The 17,142-nt window shown below is 39.8% G+C and overlaps 1 protein-coding gene across 4 annotated transcripts in view; it reads left to right on the forward strand.

Moving 5' to 3' along the window:
- Positions 1–17,142, forward strand: part of LOC120537348 (lisH domain-containing protein ARMC9) — a 167,161-nt gene that overhangs the window by 127,873 nt on the left and 22,146 nt on the right. For 2 of the 4 annotated variants that reach the window (XM_039766236.1, XM_039766245.1), the window contains 2 exons: positions 7,414–7,529; positions 8,653–8,798. In XM_039766236.1, the coding sequence (XP_039622170.1) occupies positions 7,414–7,529; positions 8,653–8,798 (262 nt within the window). Of the gene's footprint in view, positions 1–7,413; positions 7,530–8,652; positions 8,799–17,142 lie in introns of those variants that run through there. The other 2 variants (XM_039766261.1, XM_039766253.1) reach the window with 2 other exon arrangements.

Raw genomic sequence — 17,142 nt, forward strand, 5'->3', positions numbered from 1 at the left:
CCTCCACACGCTCCTTCAGCTGTTGTAAATCCTGTAAGAACGGTAAGGGCGCAGGTATTCCTCGAGCCTCCATAAGTCCACAGAGTTAATGTTTACGGCCGGAGTTGTTTGCGCTCCGCATTTCGCTACCCTCCGACCGAACCAATGAGCACGCCCCTCCTGGCACGTGTTCAGCTGGGTCGCGCAAAGGCTCCTGGGCTTTGGAGTTCTCAGAGGGACGGCTGGCTTCTACGAGCCGGCTGCGATCTGCCTTTTCTTTCCCAATTGCAGACCCTTCAGCCACAACCCGTCCCTCCTTGACGATTGCCATTTGTTTCGGCGCTGCTTTGCATGCCTTCCCCTCCCCTTCCAGGAGGCTCGGACCCGTCAGGGAACGAACGACCTCGTCGGAGGACTCCGAGTGTCCTTCACCTTCCCAACATGCACCGCGGGTGACCAGTCTGTTGTCCTCGTGGGAAGCCTTCGCTAGCCATCTCGCGTCCTGGTCAGCCTTCTGGGAGCCGCGGCCATTTTGCCGGAGCATGAGGCAGTCATCTGAGACGCCGCTGCGATTCTCTCGGTGGGCGTCTGCAAAACATGATAAAATAAATCCGAAACGCCGGGCGCTTTACCTGCAGCTCCCCCCAGAGTGGATGGCGGAACCCCCGGACTATCTAGGGAGTCCGAGGCGCTCGACAGCGGTCCGTGTCCCGATTGACGCGCTACCCGGGCTAACTCGGCCCACTAGCTCTCGGTCCTCTTCGCTTCCGTCAGGTAGGTCCAGGACCTCGGCGTCCGCCAGGCCCTGCAGCCAGCTGGGACTGACCTTCTTTTCCCGGTCTTCTTGCCCATGGTCCTGCAGAACGGGATGGCGCGCACAGTTGCAGTTTTTCGGTAGCGGTGGTGTTTGCACCTCCGTGAAAAGATGGGGAATCCCCCGAGGGTTGTCTGCCCACACAAAATTTGTTTTTAATGCAGGTCCTCTGCCAACAGACGGCCAGATAATCCTGCCGGCTACGCCAGTGTGAAAAAGGCGCTATATAGCGCCCTTGAACCCTCAGGGATGACTCCAAACAATGGGTAAAAGTCCAATACTTTTTATTTTGACTCCCAGTGCACCAAGCACCTTCCACACTACTCATCCAATACTCGACAATAAATACTCCTCCTCGCCCAGACACTTGCTCCTCTACCTCCCAGCTCAGCTCAGTGTCTGGACTGAGGCACCGTCCTTTTATAGCCCCTGACCCGGAGGTATTCCTGTCCTGACAGTCCATAGTTCCTTACTCCTTCCGGGTCAGGGCAGTCAGTCCTTTTCTTTAACCCGGGAGCACGTTGTTAGTTCCTGTCACGTGACCATGACGTACTCCGGTCATAGGGCATGAAAGAGCCCATAAGCCCCCACAGCGACTCCTGATGGCCCCCAAGGTATCCAGCAGGGTTGTGTAAAAATACTACAAGGTCCATAATGCCCTGCTGGACCTCGGGCATGATCCTGCTGTCGGGAGAGCTCCTCCTGGCGGCCTGGGGGTGCGGACCGGCATGGAAAGCCGGCAATCCTCCACAATATATATATGTATACACACACATACACATATATATAATTTGTGTGTGTGTATATATATATAATGTACATAGGGATGTATATATACAGTGGTTACAGAAAGTATTCAGACCCCCTCCAATTTTTTACTCTTTGTTATATTGCAGCCATTTGCTAAAATCATCCATCCATCCATCCATTTTCTAACCCGATGAATCCGAATACAGGGTCACGGGGGTCCGCTGGAGCCAATCCCAGCCAACACAGGGCACAAGGCAGGAACCAATCCTGGGCAGGGTGCCAACTCACCGCAAGCTAAAATCATTTAAATGAATTTTTTTCCTCATTAATGTACATACAGCACCCCATATTGACAGAAAAAAAAAAGAATTTTTAAAATTGTTGCAGATTTATTAAAAAAAGAAAAACTGAAATATCACATGGTCCTAAGTATTCAGACCCTTTGCTCAGTATTTAGTAGAAGCACCCTTTTGAGCTAATACAGCCATGAGTCTTCTTGGGAAAGATACAAGTTTTTCACACCTGGATTTGGGGATCCTCTGCCATTCCTCCTTGCAGAACCTCTCCAGTTCTGTCAGGTTGGATGGTAAACGTTGGTGGACAGCCATTTTTAGGTCTCTCCAGAGATGCTCAATTGGGTTTAAGTCAGGGCTCTGGCTGGGCCATTCAAGAACAGTCACAGAGTTGTTGTGAAGCCACTCCTTCGTTATTTTAGCTGTGTGCTTAGGGTCATTGTCTTGTTGGAAGGTAAACCTTCGGCCCAGTCTGAGGTCCTTAGCACTCTGGAGAAGGTTTTGTCCAGGATATCCCTGTACTTGGCCGCACTCATCTTTCCCTCGATTGCAACCAGTCGTCCTGTCCCTGCAGCTGAAAAACACCCCCACAGCATGATGCTGCCACCGCCATGCTTCACTGTGGGGACTGTATTGGACAAGTGATGAGCAGTGCAGTAATATAGGGTGCTGTGTGTACATTAATGAGGAAAAAAATTAATTTAAATGATTTTAGCAAATGGCTGCAATATAACAAAGAGTGAACAATTGAAGGGGGTCTGAATATTTTCCGTACCCACTGTGTGTGTGTGTGTGTATGTATGTGTATGTGTGTGTGTGTGTGTGTGTATATATATATATATATATATATATATATATATATATATATATGGAGATCTCAAAATTGCTGTTGGGAGAAGGCGCCCTTCAAATCTGAGAGACCTTGAGCAGTTTGCAAAAGAAGAGTGTTTGGAAATTCAAGTTGAGAGGTGTAACAAGCTTGTTGATGGTTATAGGAAGCGCTTGATTTCAGTTATTTTTTCCAAAGGGTGTGTAACCAAATATTAAGTTGAGGGTGCCAATAATTTTGTCCAGCCCAGTTTTTGAGTTTTGTGTGAAATGATGTCACATTTGGCTTTTTTTTCTGTTTTTTGTGTTGTTCCAATGTACATAAAGGAAATAAACATGTGTATAGCAAAACATTTGTAATTGCAACAATTTTCTGGGAGAAATGGTGCATTTTCTGGTAAAATTCCAGGGGTGCCAATAATTTCGGCCATGACTGTATGTGCCCGTCATTTTGAACACTATATTTATTTATTCTTTTTGTATGGGTGCATTTTTGGATGAACCTTACAAGCCTGATCGACTCTTCTCGAGTGGCTTCTGTCGAAGTTTACCTTTCACTAGTACGAGTGACATGACAAGCACAGAAATTTTATATATTCGGGAATGATTTTATATATTTTATACAAACTGGATTCCAAAAAAGTTGGGACACTATACAAATCGTGAATAAAAACTGAATGCAATGATGTGGAGGTGCCAACTTCTAATATTTTATTCAGAATAGAACATAAATCACGGAACAAAAATTTAAACTGAGAAAATGTATCATTTTAACGGAAAAATATGTTGATTCAGAATTTCATGGTGTCAACAAATCCCAAAAAGTTGGGACAAGGCCATTTTCACCACTGTGTGGCATCTCCCCTTCTTCTTACAACACTCAACAGACGCCTGGGGACCGAGGAGACCAGTTTCTCAAGTTTAGAAATAGGAATGCTCTCCCATTCTTGTCTAATACAGGCCTCTAACTGTTCAATCGTCTTGGGCCTTCTTTGTCGCACCTTCCTCTTTATGATGCGCCAAATGTTCTCTATAGGTGAAAGATCTGGACTGCAGACTGGCCATTTCAGTACCCGGATCCTTCTCCTACGCAGCCATGATGTTGTGATTGATGCAGAATGTGGTCTGGCATTATCTTGTTGAAAATGCAGGGTCTTCCCTGAAAGAGATGACGCCTGGATGGGAGCATATGTTGTTCTAGAACCTGAATATATTTTTCTGCATTGATGGTGCCTTTCCAGACATGCAAGCTGCCCATGCCACACGCACTCATGCAACCCCATACCATCAGAGATGCAGGCTTCTGAACTGAGCGCTGATAACAACTTGGGTTGTCCTTGTCCTCTTTGGTCCGGATGACATGGCGCCCCAGATTTCCAAAAGAACTTCGAATCGTGACTCGCCTGACCACAGAACAGTCTTCCATTTTGCCACACTCCATTTTAAATGATCCCTGGCCCAGTGACAACGCCTGAGCTTGTGGATCTTGCTTAGAAATGGCTTCTTCTTTGCACTGTAGAGTTTCAGCTGGCAACGGCGGATGGCACGGTGGATTGTGTTCACTGACAATGGTTTCTGGAAGTATTCCTGAGCCCATTCTGTGATTTCCTTTACAGTAGCATTCCTGTTTGTGGTGCAGTGTCGCTTAAGGGCCCGGAGATCACGGGCATCCAGTATGGTTTTACGGCCTTGACCCTTACGCACAGAGATTGTTCCAGATTCTCTGAATCTTCGGATGATGTTATGCACAGTTGATGATGATAGATGCAAAGTCTTTGCAATTTTTCGCTGGGTAACACCTTTCTGATATTGCTCCACTATCTTTCTGCAACATTGTGGGAATTGGTGATCCTCTACCCATCTTGGCTTCTGAGAGACACTGCCACTCTGAGAAGCTCTTTTATACCCAATCATGTTGCCAATTGACCTAATTAGTGTTTATTGGCCTTCCAGCTCTTCGTTATGCTCAAATTTACTTTTTCCAGCCTCTTATTGCTACTTGTCCCAACTTTTTTGGGATTTGTTGTCACCGTGAAATTTTGAATCAACATATTTTTCCTTTAAAATGATACATTTACTCGGATTAAACATTTGATCTGTCATCTACATTCTATTACAAATAAAATATTGACATTTGCCATCTCCATATCATTGCATTCAGTTTTTATTCACAATTTGTTTAGTGTCCCAAATTTTTGGAATCTGGTTTGTAAGGTGTGATTTTTGCTTGACTTCTCACACAAAACTCCAAGCAACTGACACGCAGGTAAACAGACTTAAGCTGAGAAAGCTCTGTGCTGGTGGGGAATGTGATAGCAAAGTGCTTGCTGCTTATTAGCACATTAAAGGACAAAAGATGCTGACGGAGAGGTGAGAAGCGATTTAAGGTGGGGTGGATCTATGAGTTTTTTTTGTAGGCTCCGGTAATTCTAGTGTTAAACGGTGATACAATGGGAAACAAATAACGGTTGTTTTCTTTTTTTTCCCCCCCTCTTTGCTAAGTCTATTGCTGGCATACTGCTGCTGTCATTCCACGTGCTCTGCACTTGTGAAGAGGTGAGCTGAACGCACTCCAAGGAGATGCAGTCGCTCCTCCAAAACCCCTCTTAAATAGTGGTACAATGGGAATCAAATTGCAGTTGTTTTTTTTTACCTGCTCTTTGCTTGATCAGCTGCTGACGTATTGCTGCTGCAGTGCCACGTGATCTGCATTTTGTACGGTACTTCGAACATTCCACAAACACTATGCAATCTCTCTTCGTTGCTCCGTTATTTCACCGAGTAATACTTTGTTTGTTTGCACTTATGCGATCTTTACTCTCATTTTTTTGAGACAAATTTTCCTACTTCCATTATCTTTAACCTGTTCTACATATGTATCACGGGGTTTGCTTCCAAAGTTTGTAATTATGATGTAACTTGTCCGTCACGTGGTGACGTGAAAGTGTCTCTCTGTTTCTCTTCAAAAGATCTCCCTTTCAAAGATCACGTATCGTTGCAAGATTTTTCTTTTTTATAATATAGAGATGTAGTTTTACCAGTAAACTAGTTGGCACGTATTATTATATTAGGATGCTATCTGCTGAACATTGCAGAACAGTTCATGATACCAAAATCTGTGGATATTCAAGTCCCTTATATAAAATAGCATAGTATTTGCATATAACCTACGCACGTTCTTCTGTATACTTTAATTTCTCTATAAAACCTAATACAATGTAAATGCCATGAAAGTAGGTATACTGTATAGTTTAGGGAATAATGAAAAAAATTCTGTATGTGTTCCTTTCAGGAGCAGCCATCGTAGCCTAACTACATAGTACATTTTGACAAAAATGTAATACTGTATTTTCTTTCAACACTTACAGATTGCTTTTGTTTAATTATATGAAAAAAATAGAATAAAACACAGAATATTTGAAATCAAGTACATATAATGTAGAAAATTTAATTATAGAGAAAATATAAATTCAGTCTCTCACTCACTACACACAATATAAGTAGCAAAAGAACTAATTTGTGTATAATTGTTTTTTTGTTTTGAATATAATGTGTACATTTATAGTAAATGTAAAGTTTCAACAAATATTGGGTAGCTCATAAAGATATACAGTGGAACCTCGGTTCATGACCATAATTCGTTCCAAAACTCTGGTCGTAAACCGAGTTGGTTGTGAACCGAAGCAATTTCCCCCATAGGATTGTATGTAAATACAATTAATCCATTCCAGAGCGTACAAACTGTATGTAAATATATATTTTTTTTAAATTAAGCACAAATATAGTTAATTACACCATAGAATGCACAGTGTAATAGTAAACTAACGTAAAAACATTGAATAACACTGACACAAAACACCCAGGCTCCCTGCTCAGCTGCACGAGCAGGCTCGATCTCGATCTCTCTCTCTCTCTCTCTCTCTCTCTCTCTCTCTCTCTCTGTCTCTCCGCAGCACGCACCCTCCCCTTCTCTCTCAGCAGCACGCTCTCTCTCGCTCTCTCTCTCTATCGCACGCGCAGGCAGGCAGGCACGTCTGACCGAGAACAATGCAACACGTGCGGAAATCATCGGCACGCACAAACCAAAAGAGAAACTGGCTTGTTTGTATACCTAGTGTGTGGTTGTGAACCAAGGCAAAAGTTTGGCGAACTTTTTGGTCGTGAACCGAGTTGTACGTGTACCGAGATGTTCGTGAACCGAGGTTCCACTGTACATTGTTTCTTTATGTTCCTTGTGTTTGCTTCTGGCATCTTGTGCATGCATGAAACACATACATACTCATGTCATGAGGGCAAAGCACAGTTGTATTCATTTTCTTAAACTTTGTTTGTGTGTCTTTGAAATTATAGCAATATGGTTTTTGCGGCTGAAACACTGTAGTGGGGCACATGTAATCATACTAACATAGTAAGAAGAAAAGCATACTAAGATTAGATATTCTATTTGTTTATGAAACCTCATAGTTTTTTCCATCAGAAAAAGAAACACAGGATTTAGTTCTTGCTTTTAACATTATGTTTTAGAATAAAATCAGTTACCATGAAGATTGATTAGCAAATTTCGAGTATATATGCTGGTGTTTTATATTACATTTGTTCCTCTGTTATATTTGTTCAATTTGAGTAGAATTTAAATAGGCTCTTAGATAGTTAATCAGGATCTTATATGAAAAATACCACAAGTTATCTTTCAGCCGCAAACTTCAGTATGGCACAAAGTATGTTTTTATATTTGTTTTACATTTCCAGATTATGGCACATACTTTAAAAACAAGAAGGAAAGCAGCTGCAGTTCCTAGTCAGATTATTGATGAACCACTCCAGCGGCCTGTCACACCCAGCTATCACCGGACAATTCTAACACAGTAAGTCTCAACATACAAAAAAAAAAATGCAGATGCAGTATAAGCTGCCATTAATCATTAGGCATATTTGTATATGTTTATTTGTGAATAAATAATCTTCTTGTGTTCCTAACCTATTTGCATTAATAGGTGTATTGGACTGTTAATAAAAATATTTTTTTCTCACACTTCATGATTAATTAATGTTGCATTCTCAGGAGTCATCTTTACCCAGTTGATAGTATATGAATAACTGCTGGGTGTTTTTTGTTTAATTATCCACCCTGTACACAATGAAATGGCAGGTGTAATTATGGACTCTGGCTATTTTGTGCATTCATTCTTGTAATCATAGAGAAGCTGCTGATACACAGCAAATCAAGTGCTTTAAAGACTATGGTTACACGATAAAGCAACACAGAGAGGACTACACTTTGTAATTTTTCTTTTTTTCATTAACTGGTAGGTAATACAAGTATTAATGTATTTCATCCAGTCATTTTCAGAAATGCAGCAGTTGTGCACTTAAATATAGTTTGTTACGACTTCCTGCCACCACATGTGGTAAAAGTACTTTACTTTTTCTTACTGAAATGTTCTTCTTTGCTGAAATATTAAATACAAGATAAACTGATATGCTTGTTAATGCACGATATCCATTAATCAATACAAAAGGGGTACAGCCAAGGCTATTGATGAAATATGTTTGTACAAAGTTACTTGGAAGATATTATATTAATAATACAATACATTCTTCTTCTTCTTCCTCTCGTCAGTGCCTTTCCAATGCTGAAATCTTCCAAAAATATGTAAAAGGATACAAGAGGAATAAAAGCATCAAAAATTAACACTGAAGGCTTTATTTGAGCAAGGCAGCTATATTCTTAAAGAAAGGTCCATTGTAGTAACAACTCTTACAGTCTTTTTGGTGGATTGTTCTCCCCCCCCCCACAACTTTAACAAAGACTGGAAATAGTATCTAATCAAAGCAAGAGAAAACCTTAATAATACTTAACTTACTTATGCATTAGTATAAAATATTAACACTTGCTTAGTTGTTTTTTTTTTTTTCAACCTAAAATCAACAAAATGTCCAAGTAAACTATGTAAAGATTAAAGCACCTTCCCTTTACCTATTTCCTAGAGACGCTAAACCAGGACCTGATGTGTATTACCCTTCCAACTCGTGCGGGAGTGGGGATAACAATTTGCAGTCCATCCACATTTCTCGACCAGCTACACGGAGTGGGAGCAGACCCAATACTTCTGATCGCTGTAGTCCGATTTTATGTATGTATGTCAAACCAGGGGTCACTGACTAAACCATGGAAGTGATCTTGTGGTGTTTTCTTTTTTTTCTGTTTGCACACTTTTATCAATTGGTGATAAGAGTCAAATAAAAGTAGCTCCTTAAGAGTTTCACTGTTTTACTTTTACATAAAATTAAATGTTTACAGTATTTTAATGCAATAAGAGACGTGCATCACTAGTTTGTTTCTGAAATTAATCAGTAATTGTAGACTATGTGGAAAAAGTAATTGCACCCCATTTTTAATATATGTAGACATATTGAAATTTTATCTTCATTTACACAGTATCTATAGGTAAAGGTGATACAGATATAATGCCAAATTTACATGTGGTAATGTACTGTATAATTTTAAATAAACATAAATGCAAATTTCATATGTGGAATAAGTAAGTACACCCCCCTGTAAGAACACCATTTATCACTACCTCAGACACATAAAATTAGTATCCAGTGCACCTGTTTATGCATTTGAAAAGATCTCCAAACATCTGGAAATCAAACATTCTACTGTCCAGAAGATCACCAGCAAGTGGAGAAGATTTCAAACAACTGTCAGCTTGTCCAGGCCTGGCCACCTAAGTAAGATCAGCCCAAAAGCATAATGCCCGATGCTGAATATCAGAGCAAGACTAAGGTTTGCCCTAGAACACCTTGTCAAGGAACAGGATTTCTGGAATAATGTGCTCTGGACACACAAGGCAAAGATAGTTATTTGACCACAGTTCTAGGAGACGGGTTTGGTGAAAACCAAAGACAACTTTTTCATCAGAAGAACCTGATATCAACTATAAAGCATGGTAGTGGAAATGGTATGGTTTGGAACTGCTTTGTTGCAACAGGTCTGGGCTGTTCGCCATCACAGAATCTAGTATGAATTCTTCATTATACTAGAGGGTGCTTGAAGATAACGTGAGACCATCTGTTAGATGATTCAATCTCAACCGAAACTGGACCTTGCAACGTAATAACATTCATTTTGTTTCTGGTAATTCACCAAGAGATGTGTTTTAGAATGGGCAAGTCAAAGTCCAGATCTGAATCCCATTGAGATGAGATGCTGTGGATTTAAAACGGACAGTGTACGCAATACATCACATAGCTGAAATAATTCTGCATGGTGAAGTGGGAAAAACTTTATAGGAAATGCATACTCGAGGTTGTTTCTACCAAAGGGGGCAATACTAGCTGTTAGAGCCAATGGTTTACTTACTTTTTCCACAGGTAGAAATGGTGTATCTGTTCATGTTTCATTGAATTAATTTCTGTAAAGTCAAATTTTCGTTTTTTTTCTTTCTTTCTTTCTAAAGACACTATTTAAATGAAGATCAAACCTTGATATGTCCAGATAAGTCTCTATTATAATAAAAACAAAATCCTTGTACAAGACAAGACTTTTTAGCCTGGGACGAGACGTGACTTTTTCAGAGAGATACTTTTTCGTCCTGCAAGATGATACTTTGTGCCAAGAGATTTAACCATGCCCAGGGCCGGAAATAAAAGACAGAGTAGATGGCAAAGTAGAACGTCATAAATAATTCAAAAACGTTGTGATACACATGTAGAGTAGGTTAGAGATAATGAAAGTATTAAAATTCAAAGTCTCAAAAGAAAAATGATAGCAAAGATCGCATTAGCACAAACGAACATAAATTATTTCTCGGTAAACAGCGAAAAGAGATTGAATATATTGTTCGGATTTAAACTTAAAATCAGAGACTTGTATGTCGTCTTAATTCGTGTTGCCATCAGGGAAAAGTAGTGTTTCTTCCCAAAGAAGAGCTGTATCCGTGAGAAATAAAAAATTTGTTGTTTGGTGAAAGTGAAATCCACATACACAAGCGGCAGATTCGTGAAGTGGCTGGCATGTAGTGCAGGCTGGTTGTTGGCGAGCAAAGCGAGCAGGGTTTGAAGCCCCCTAGTTATAAAGAAAAAAGTTTTTTTTAAAAAGACTATCATTAACACACGAATATGCATGCATTGTGACATATCATGTTATGGAAACAAACAATGGATGTTTGTTATAGACTTACAAAACTTTAATAAACAAAACGTTTGTCCAAATTGTTTAGTTTTAAGCATCCTCAGGTACTTTAATCAAGAGCAACAGAAGAACATATTGGGAAGGCCAGTATCTTTATATATAATTCACTAAGGCAAGACAACCATGGAAAGCGGCGTGGATTCACTAAGCCGCCGACAAGTGAGACACCTATGGCGCACGCAGGAAGGAGCCACCAACTTGGACGCGAAGAGACAAAAAAAAACGGTGTCATTTATATTCGTCTGTCGTAGAGGTCACATGCAGCTCCGACCCACGTTGACTCCTGCACTTTGTACACACCCCCCTCCCACCTCGCTACCACCGTGGTCGGGTGTCTTGGTGGATTATATATAGAAAAGCAGCCAAAACCGCACAGAGCAATGAAAAGTCTACGTGAGTCACAGCTGCATCTGGACTGTACAAAGACAACAACAACTCAAGTGACGAGTTGGAGGTGGGCACATGAGCAGGCAGTGCATACTGGACGAGAAATCAGCAGACTAGCATGATGGAGGGAGCGAGTGGACGTCCTTCTCCTCTCCTACCGTTCCACCATCCGCACCTGTGCGTTGCACGGACAATTGTGTGTTGGTTCGTTCAGTGCATTGTTACAATGTTGCTTTTCTTGCTGATTTATTACATTACCGATTTTTCAAATGTTAATTTTCTCCCTGTGCTTAAAAATTATTAAAAACCCGGCTTGATTATGTGGCGTATGGTACGCCGCGGGTTGGCTAGTTAGTTAAAAAGCCACTATCAGATATTGTGTCTTTCTGATTACACCAAGTAATAGGATGTAAGAGGTATAGCTAAAAATTATGCATTGTTGCCAAATATACAGTTCACAACAGAAACAATTAAATTTTCTATCTCTCAATTATAAAAAAAAAAATCCTGTAGGAGGGAATGACTAGGAGACAATATGTGATCTTCACGTTAAGATCACGGAAGACAAATAAAAGACCAGCGAGACTAAGGATCGCGGGGATATAGAACATGAGATTCTTGCAAGACACTCCCTACTTACAAGCAATATCATAGCACGACCAGCAAAAAAAATCGGTAGTGTAAAGGGAAGCAGCACACACAGATACTGGTGTCTCAGTGCAAATAAAGCGTATAAAGGACAATACGTTATAAATGAAACGTCGACGATTAAAAGATCGCATTAGCGCAAACAAAAGGAAATTAATCATCATGACCAGGTGTAATTGAAAAAATAGCAGGACAAAGCGAGGTCAGAAATAAACGGCAAAGAGCAGAAAACAAAGTCATTTCGCATTTGCATCATTCAATGCACAAAACGTAGATTTACAAAATAAAGGAACATACACTATGAGAATCTGGGGTCCCGCAACAGTTAAAACAACAACAAGTTTAATTTCAAAGAAAACAATATTCGGTCAGGTGTATATTTATGATCATGGAGAAGCGGGCACAACGCGAGCAGGAGAGACATGAAGTGGCAAAAAGGAGAGCGGCTGTACAGGCTTTAAAATGATCGAAGAGCAGCGTGAGAGCATCTGCCCCAACAACCCTCCACAATGCGAGCAGCGTTCTACGTCCTGCAAGAAAGAGATTTGGGGCAGGAAATAAAGGACAATTATTGTTTATACAACGTCACGCGAGACAAGGCAGTGAGCCATCATTTAAAACAAGTTCACAGACATCTAACCTAGCAGTTGTTGGATTGCCTTTGGCAGACAAGCATCATGTACTCCCAGCTCTTTAAACAATGACATGCGACAAGCAGAAGAGGCAGCTCGCAAGCAGCAAAAAGACAGCAGATGATCTGACAGCATATCTTTAGCATGCATTCAGCCGCTGGTGACAAACTCTCCAGACCCATCCATCCCCCCAAACACACAACAAGCACAGCATTATACATCTGGCAAGAAAGAGATCTAACCATGCACAGGGCCACAAATGAAGGACAAGTACTGTTTTTACAAAAGTTTTTAAAGTAAAAGTGATAATAATGCATATGTAACAATTCCCATGAAAATAACAAACTCTGTAAATTGTATATTCGGTAAACCAAACACGGGGGTGGGCGAGCGAAGCAAGCAGGGGGCAGAGCCCCCTAATTTTTAACATTTTTTTTTCTTAATTATTTATCTGGTAGTAATGTATCTAAATATGCTTGACTAAACAGAAGTGCATCTGTGAATGTTGACTAACTTATGGGGTCAATGAGAATCTACAAAAACTAAGGCACCTAAATAAAAGGGAGAGTCATATTGATAATCTCCAAAAATGTAAGGTTGGGGGAGGACGGGACTTCTATGTGTACATGCAAAATTGTTGAAATAAACTGAATCATTTGGTAAATTAAAAAAATAAATGTATTACATGTGACATAAACATGCATAAAGACAATTTCCCCCTGAGTATTAGTACAGTGTACCAAATACCAAAAATAAACACGTCTTTTTCCCACATTTATCAATCATCTTAAAATTACAACTAGGATTTGCACTAAATGTTGTCTGACAAGGATAAGAATTTGTTCTACCTTAGTGTATGACATGAGAAGTGTTTATGAAGTGTCCTATTCTTACTCCCAGTTAGAAGAAGTAAGAGTTGATGTTTGAGAATGAATGACATTGCAATTTTACGGCATCCCTGAGCACAAAGTGTTACTTGTGATGACATCTTTTCGATTCCTTGCAAATCATAATGGATGCTTTATAGATTTTTGGGCTCATTTACACTTCACGCTTAGAACGCGTACGCACACATGGCTCCCACGCATTCCCAGCATTCATTTAACACGTCTTCTTAGCACTTCCTCAGAAATTATTGCGATGCGTGCCCGACTTGCTGTACCAGCAAAAAGACGGGGGACACAGTGTGATAAAAGTTGGAATGTGACGTCAGAGTCTCTTTTTACCATTTACATGTAACAGAAAACCGCTTTGAGGATCCTCCGAGATCGCTGTGCATGCTTCGCTGTTTGAGGAATATTTGACATACAAATAACATTCATGGCGCTATAATATTCAAGTGTTGTATGTTCCCCATTGTAATGACACAATACATTTTAAAGGTCTCACATACCATGTTCTGTGCCGTATTTTTTTTTGCACCTTCACAACAGCATCAGAATGTACAGCAATGTATTTCAGCCACAGAGAAAAAAAATAAGGACATGGTGAAGAGGTGTATTTTATGATTAAAGTGGATATTTCGGATTCAATCTCGAAATGTCCAGTTTAACCTCTTAGTTTACTTTATCATCAAAGTAGACTGTCGTAAACGTCATCTAAATACCAACCAAGTTGTTAATTGCTACGTGCTTCTGAGGCTTCCTCCTGACCTGACAGCACTAATCAACACAAAGAACTCATTAACTTTATGAAATTCCTGCTCTCTGCACATTTAGAATCCTTAGATTTGTACTTGATATCACTTTCATGCTTAAGTGTATTTAAAATACATATTTTATGTTTTACAGATAAGTCGTTAACTTCATTTAAATAATGAATACTGATAATAATTACACATGTTGTGGCAGCACGGTCTGTCTCGCAGGGAGTCACGTCCCTACCTGGAGTTTTCATGATTCCTTGGTGGGTTTCCTTCTAAAGACATGAAGGTTTGGGCATTTGGTGAGGCTAAAATGACGCTAGTGTATGTGTGTGCTTGTATTCACCTTGTGATGGCCTGATGCACCATTCAGGAATTGTTTTTGTCTTGCACTCAATGCTTACAGTAATGGGCGCATCCCTGGATTGATGGATTTAATCATTAAACATCCTTTTCAGAGATATTGCGGCAAGGTGTCCTCTGAATCTGGAATCTTCCAAATTTACGTAAAGTATGCGCGCAAGTATGAACAGTACAACACATGCATAGCAGCAGTGTCCGCTGGAGCATGTGTTGCATCGCCTGAAGTATAAACATGGCCTTAAAGCTTCACCACCAAAATAATATTAAATAACAATATATTAAAAGAAAAAGAAGGAAAACATAATAAGGTAGGATATTGCATTAAGATGTTTTCTTGAATTCCTGGGGCTTGTAAATTGTAACAAGAATGCTCAAGGGGTTTGTGAATTACAGAGCTTAGTATATATCTGTGTGACGTTTCTCTGTCATCACCCATTCTGCCTCACATATTTTCAGGGTAGTGTGTTGGCTACTACAATCGGTGCATTTGCTGTATATGCACACACATAATCATGTTAAGGTGAGTAACCTGATTAAGGCAGGAACCTGGTTTCTTAGTAATCTACCTTTACATGTGTTAAAGAATCCTTTGGCAAAATGCTTCTACATCATTAAACTGTGCAAAAAGAGTTAAATGTCATCATTAGCCACTGTGAATTCGAAACAGGCATGAAGCCTTTGATAATTTTCTTGTGTTTTATAAATATGCTTTATGTGATGTGAAGTAAACCCATTTCCTTATTACATCAAGTCATTATTCACAGTATATGAACACTGGCCACTGTGTCATCTGATCACACGGTTTCATCTTATAGCAAATAGCTGAATGAAAACTAAAGAGACCATTTATAGGTTTGTGTTACTGGATTGCATGCAGCAGATTCTCTTCTGCTTGGCTGTGTAATTAAGCCCTACAAATGACCATCATACTGGTATGTTTATTTTTTGCCTTATATCTATTGCTGTTGAGATAATTATAATGCAAACCTTTTTACTACAAAAAAGTAAGCATTGCTTTAGGTTACTCATTGGATTATGTCATGCATGCGATTACCCAATGCTTGTGAGATTGTGCTGCGGAGTTTAGCACTGAACGTTCAACAACATACATTTAGTGATTACTGAGGGAGATTATTTCAGCCAGGACCAGAGATAATGTTATTACCTGAACATTTAACTCAGGAAGTTTACCCTTGTGGACGCTTCCACCTATGGCTGCTAAAAGCATGTGCTCAGGTACAGGGTGTAATACACATGCGTAGAAATTCTTCAGCCAGCCTTGTTAAGGCTTTAATTGGCCAAATAACTGGGTATCTCACGGATAAATATTTGCATGTTAACCAGGTTTCTTAGAGATCAATAACCTGGTTTCTGTAATGGAATAAAGTTTTACATGGTATTTTAGAAAACAGGTTTTTATAAATAATCAGGTTATTGAAGCACATGTAAACACACTATATAGTTTAATTTAATGACCACCTGTATATTGATGGTCAGATATTTCTTACAATTCATGAATGCCTGCTCATCTACACTTAGGGCAATGTCTTATATGTGTATGCTGATTTGCATGAGTTCAGTTTTCTTTAATGTGGGCAAACCTTCATTTCTTCCAATTCAGGAAAATGCTCTAAAGAGTAGGTCTAAATTTGCATGATGCTGAGAGTTTTGAGTCAGTTGAGACCATTTTCCTATTCTGAGATGCTTGATAAATACATGCACTGGTCTCTTTTAGCAGCACTCTATATTATTCTTGGAGTACATTCTGTAATGCACTGTTAACAACAGGTGTGGATAAGAAAATGTTCAAGCTTACCATTAAATAATGTCTGTAATTGTTGAAGGCTGAGCTTGCTGTTGAAAATTGAGATGATACCAGTCAAATGAGTCTTGTAGGATACTCTTTGCAGACAACTATGCTTTTTATTGTACTATATTTAAACAAGTTACAGTTATGAATACCAGTGCCAGGAAAATTGGATCTATCAGTGGTTAATGAGTAAACCACTCAACTAAGGTTGATAACATTTTAAAAGTTAGAATTTTGTCCAGTGTTAAGGCTATTTCTTTATTTTGTCTGCCATTTCTTGGAGCCTCAGGTGTTGGAGCATGTGATCAGAATTCAGGTTTATCTAGTGCCTTATGCACAGAGGAATTATTATAGATTTTTGCTTCAAACAAGTATTTCTTTTTATATTTCTGCTATGCGTCTAGGTTACATATGAGTAGGCAAGCTGTGTGAACAAAAGGGTTTTTTATACTTAAAACTGTGTGTTTTTATTGTGTACAGGCTATCAGTAGGCCAACATAATGAGAGCGGTACTTTCACCTGTCAGGTATTCTGAAGCTACAGGTGTATAGGTGAATCTCAGTGCCCTAAAGATTGTGCTAAAATGGGTGTAAAGTGAGAGTATTTTTACCACCTTAGGCCGGAGTTATACTTCACGCGACTGCAAGCGTTGTAGTATTCATACTTGTGCATGTACTTTACGTAAATCTGGAGGAATCCACCAGGTGGCAGTGCGAGATATTATCACGGTGAGAACATGTTCGGCTTCTCTGTGTTGTGAATTGCCTAGAACACTCATTAAATTTTGATGACACCTTAC

This window comes from Polypterus senegalus, chromosome 1 (assembly GCF_016835505.1).
Source record: "Polypterus senegalus isolate Bchr_013 chromosome 1, ASM1683550v1, whole genome shotgun sequence".
NCBI classification, from domain to species: Eukaryota; Metazoa; Chordata; class Cladistia; order Polypteriformes; family Polypteridae; genus Polypterus; species Polypterus senegalus.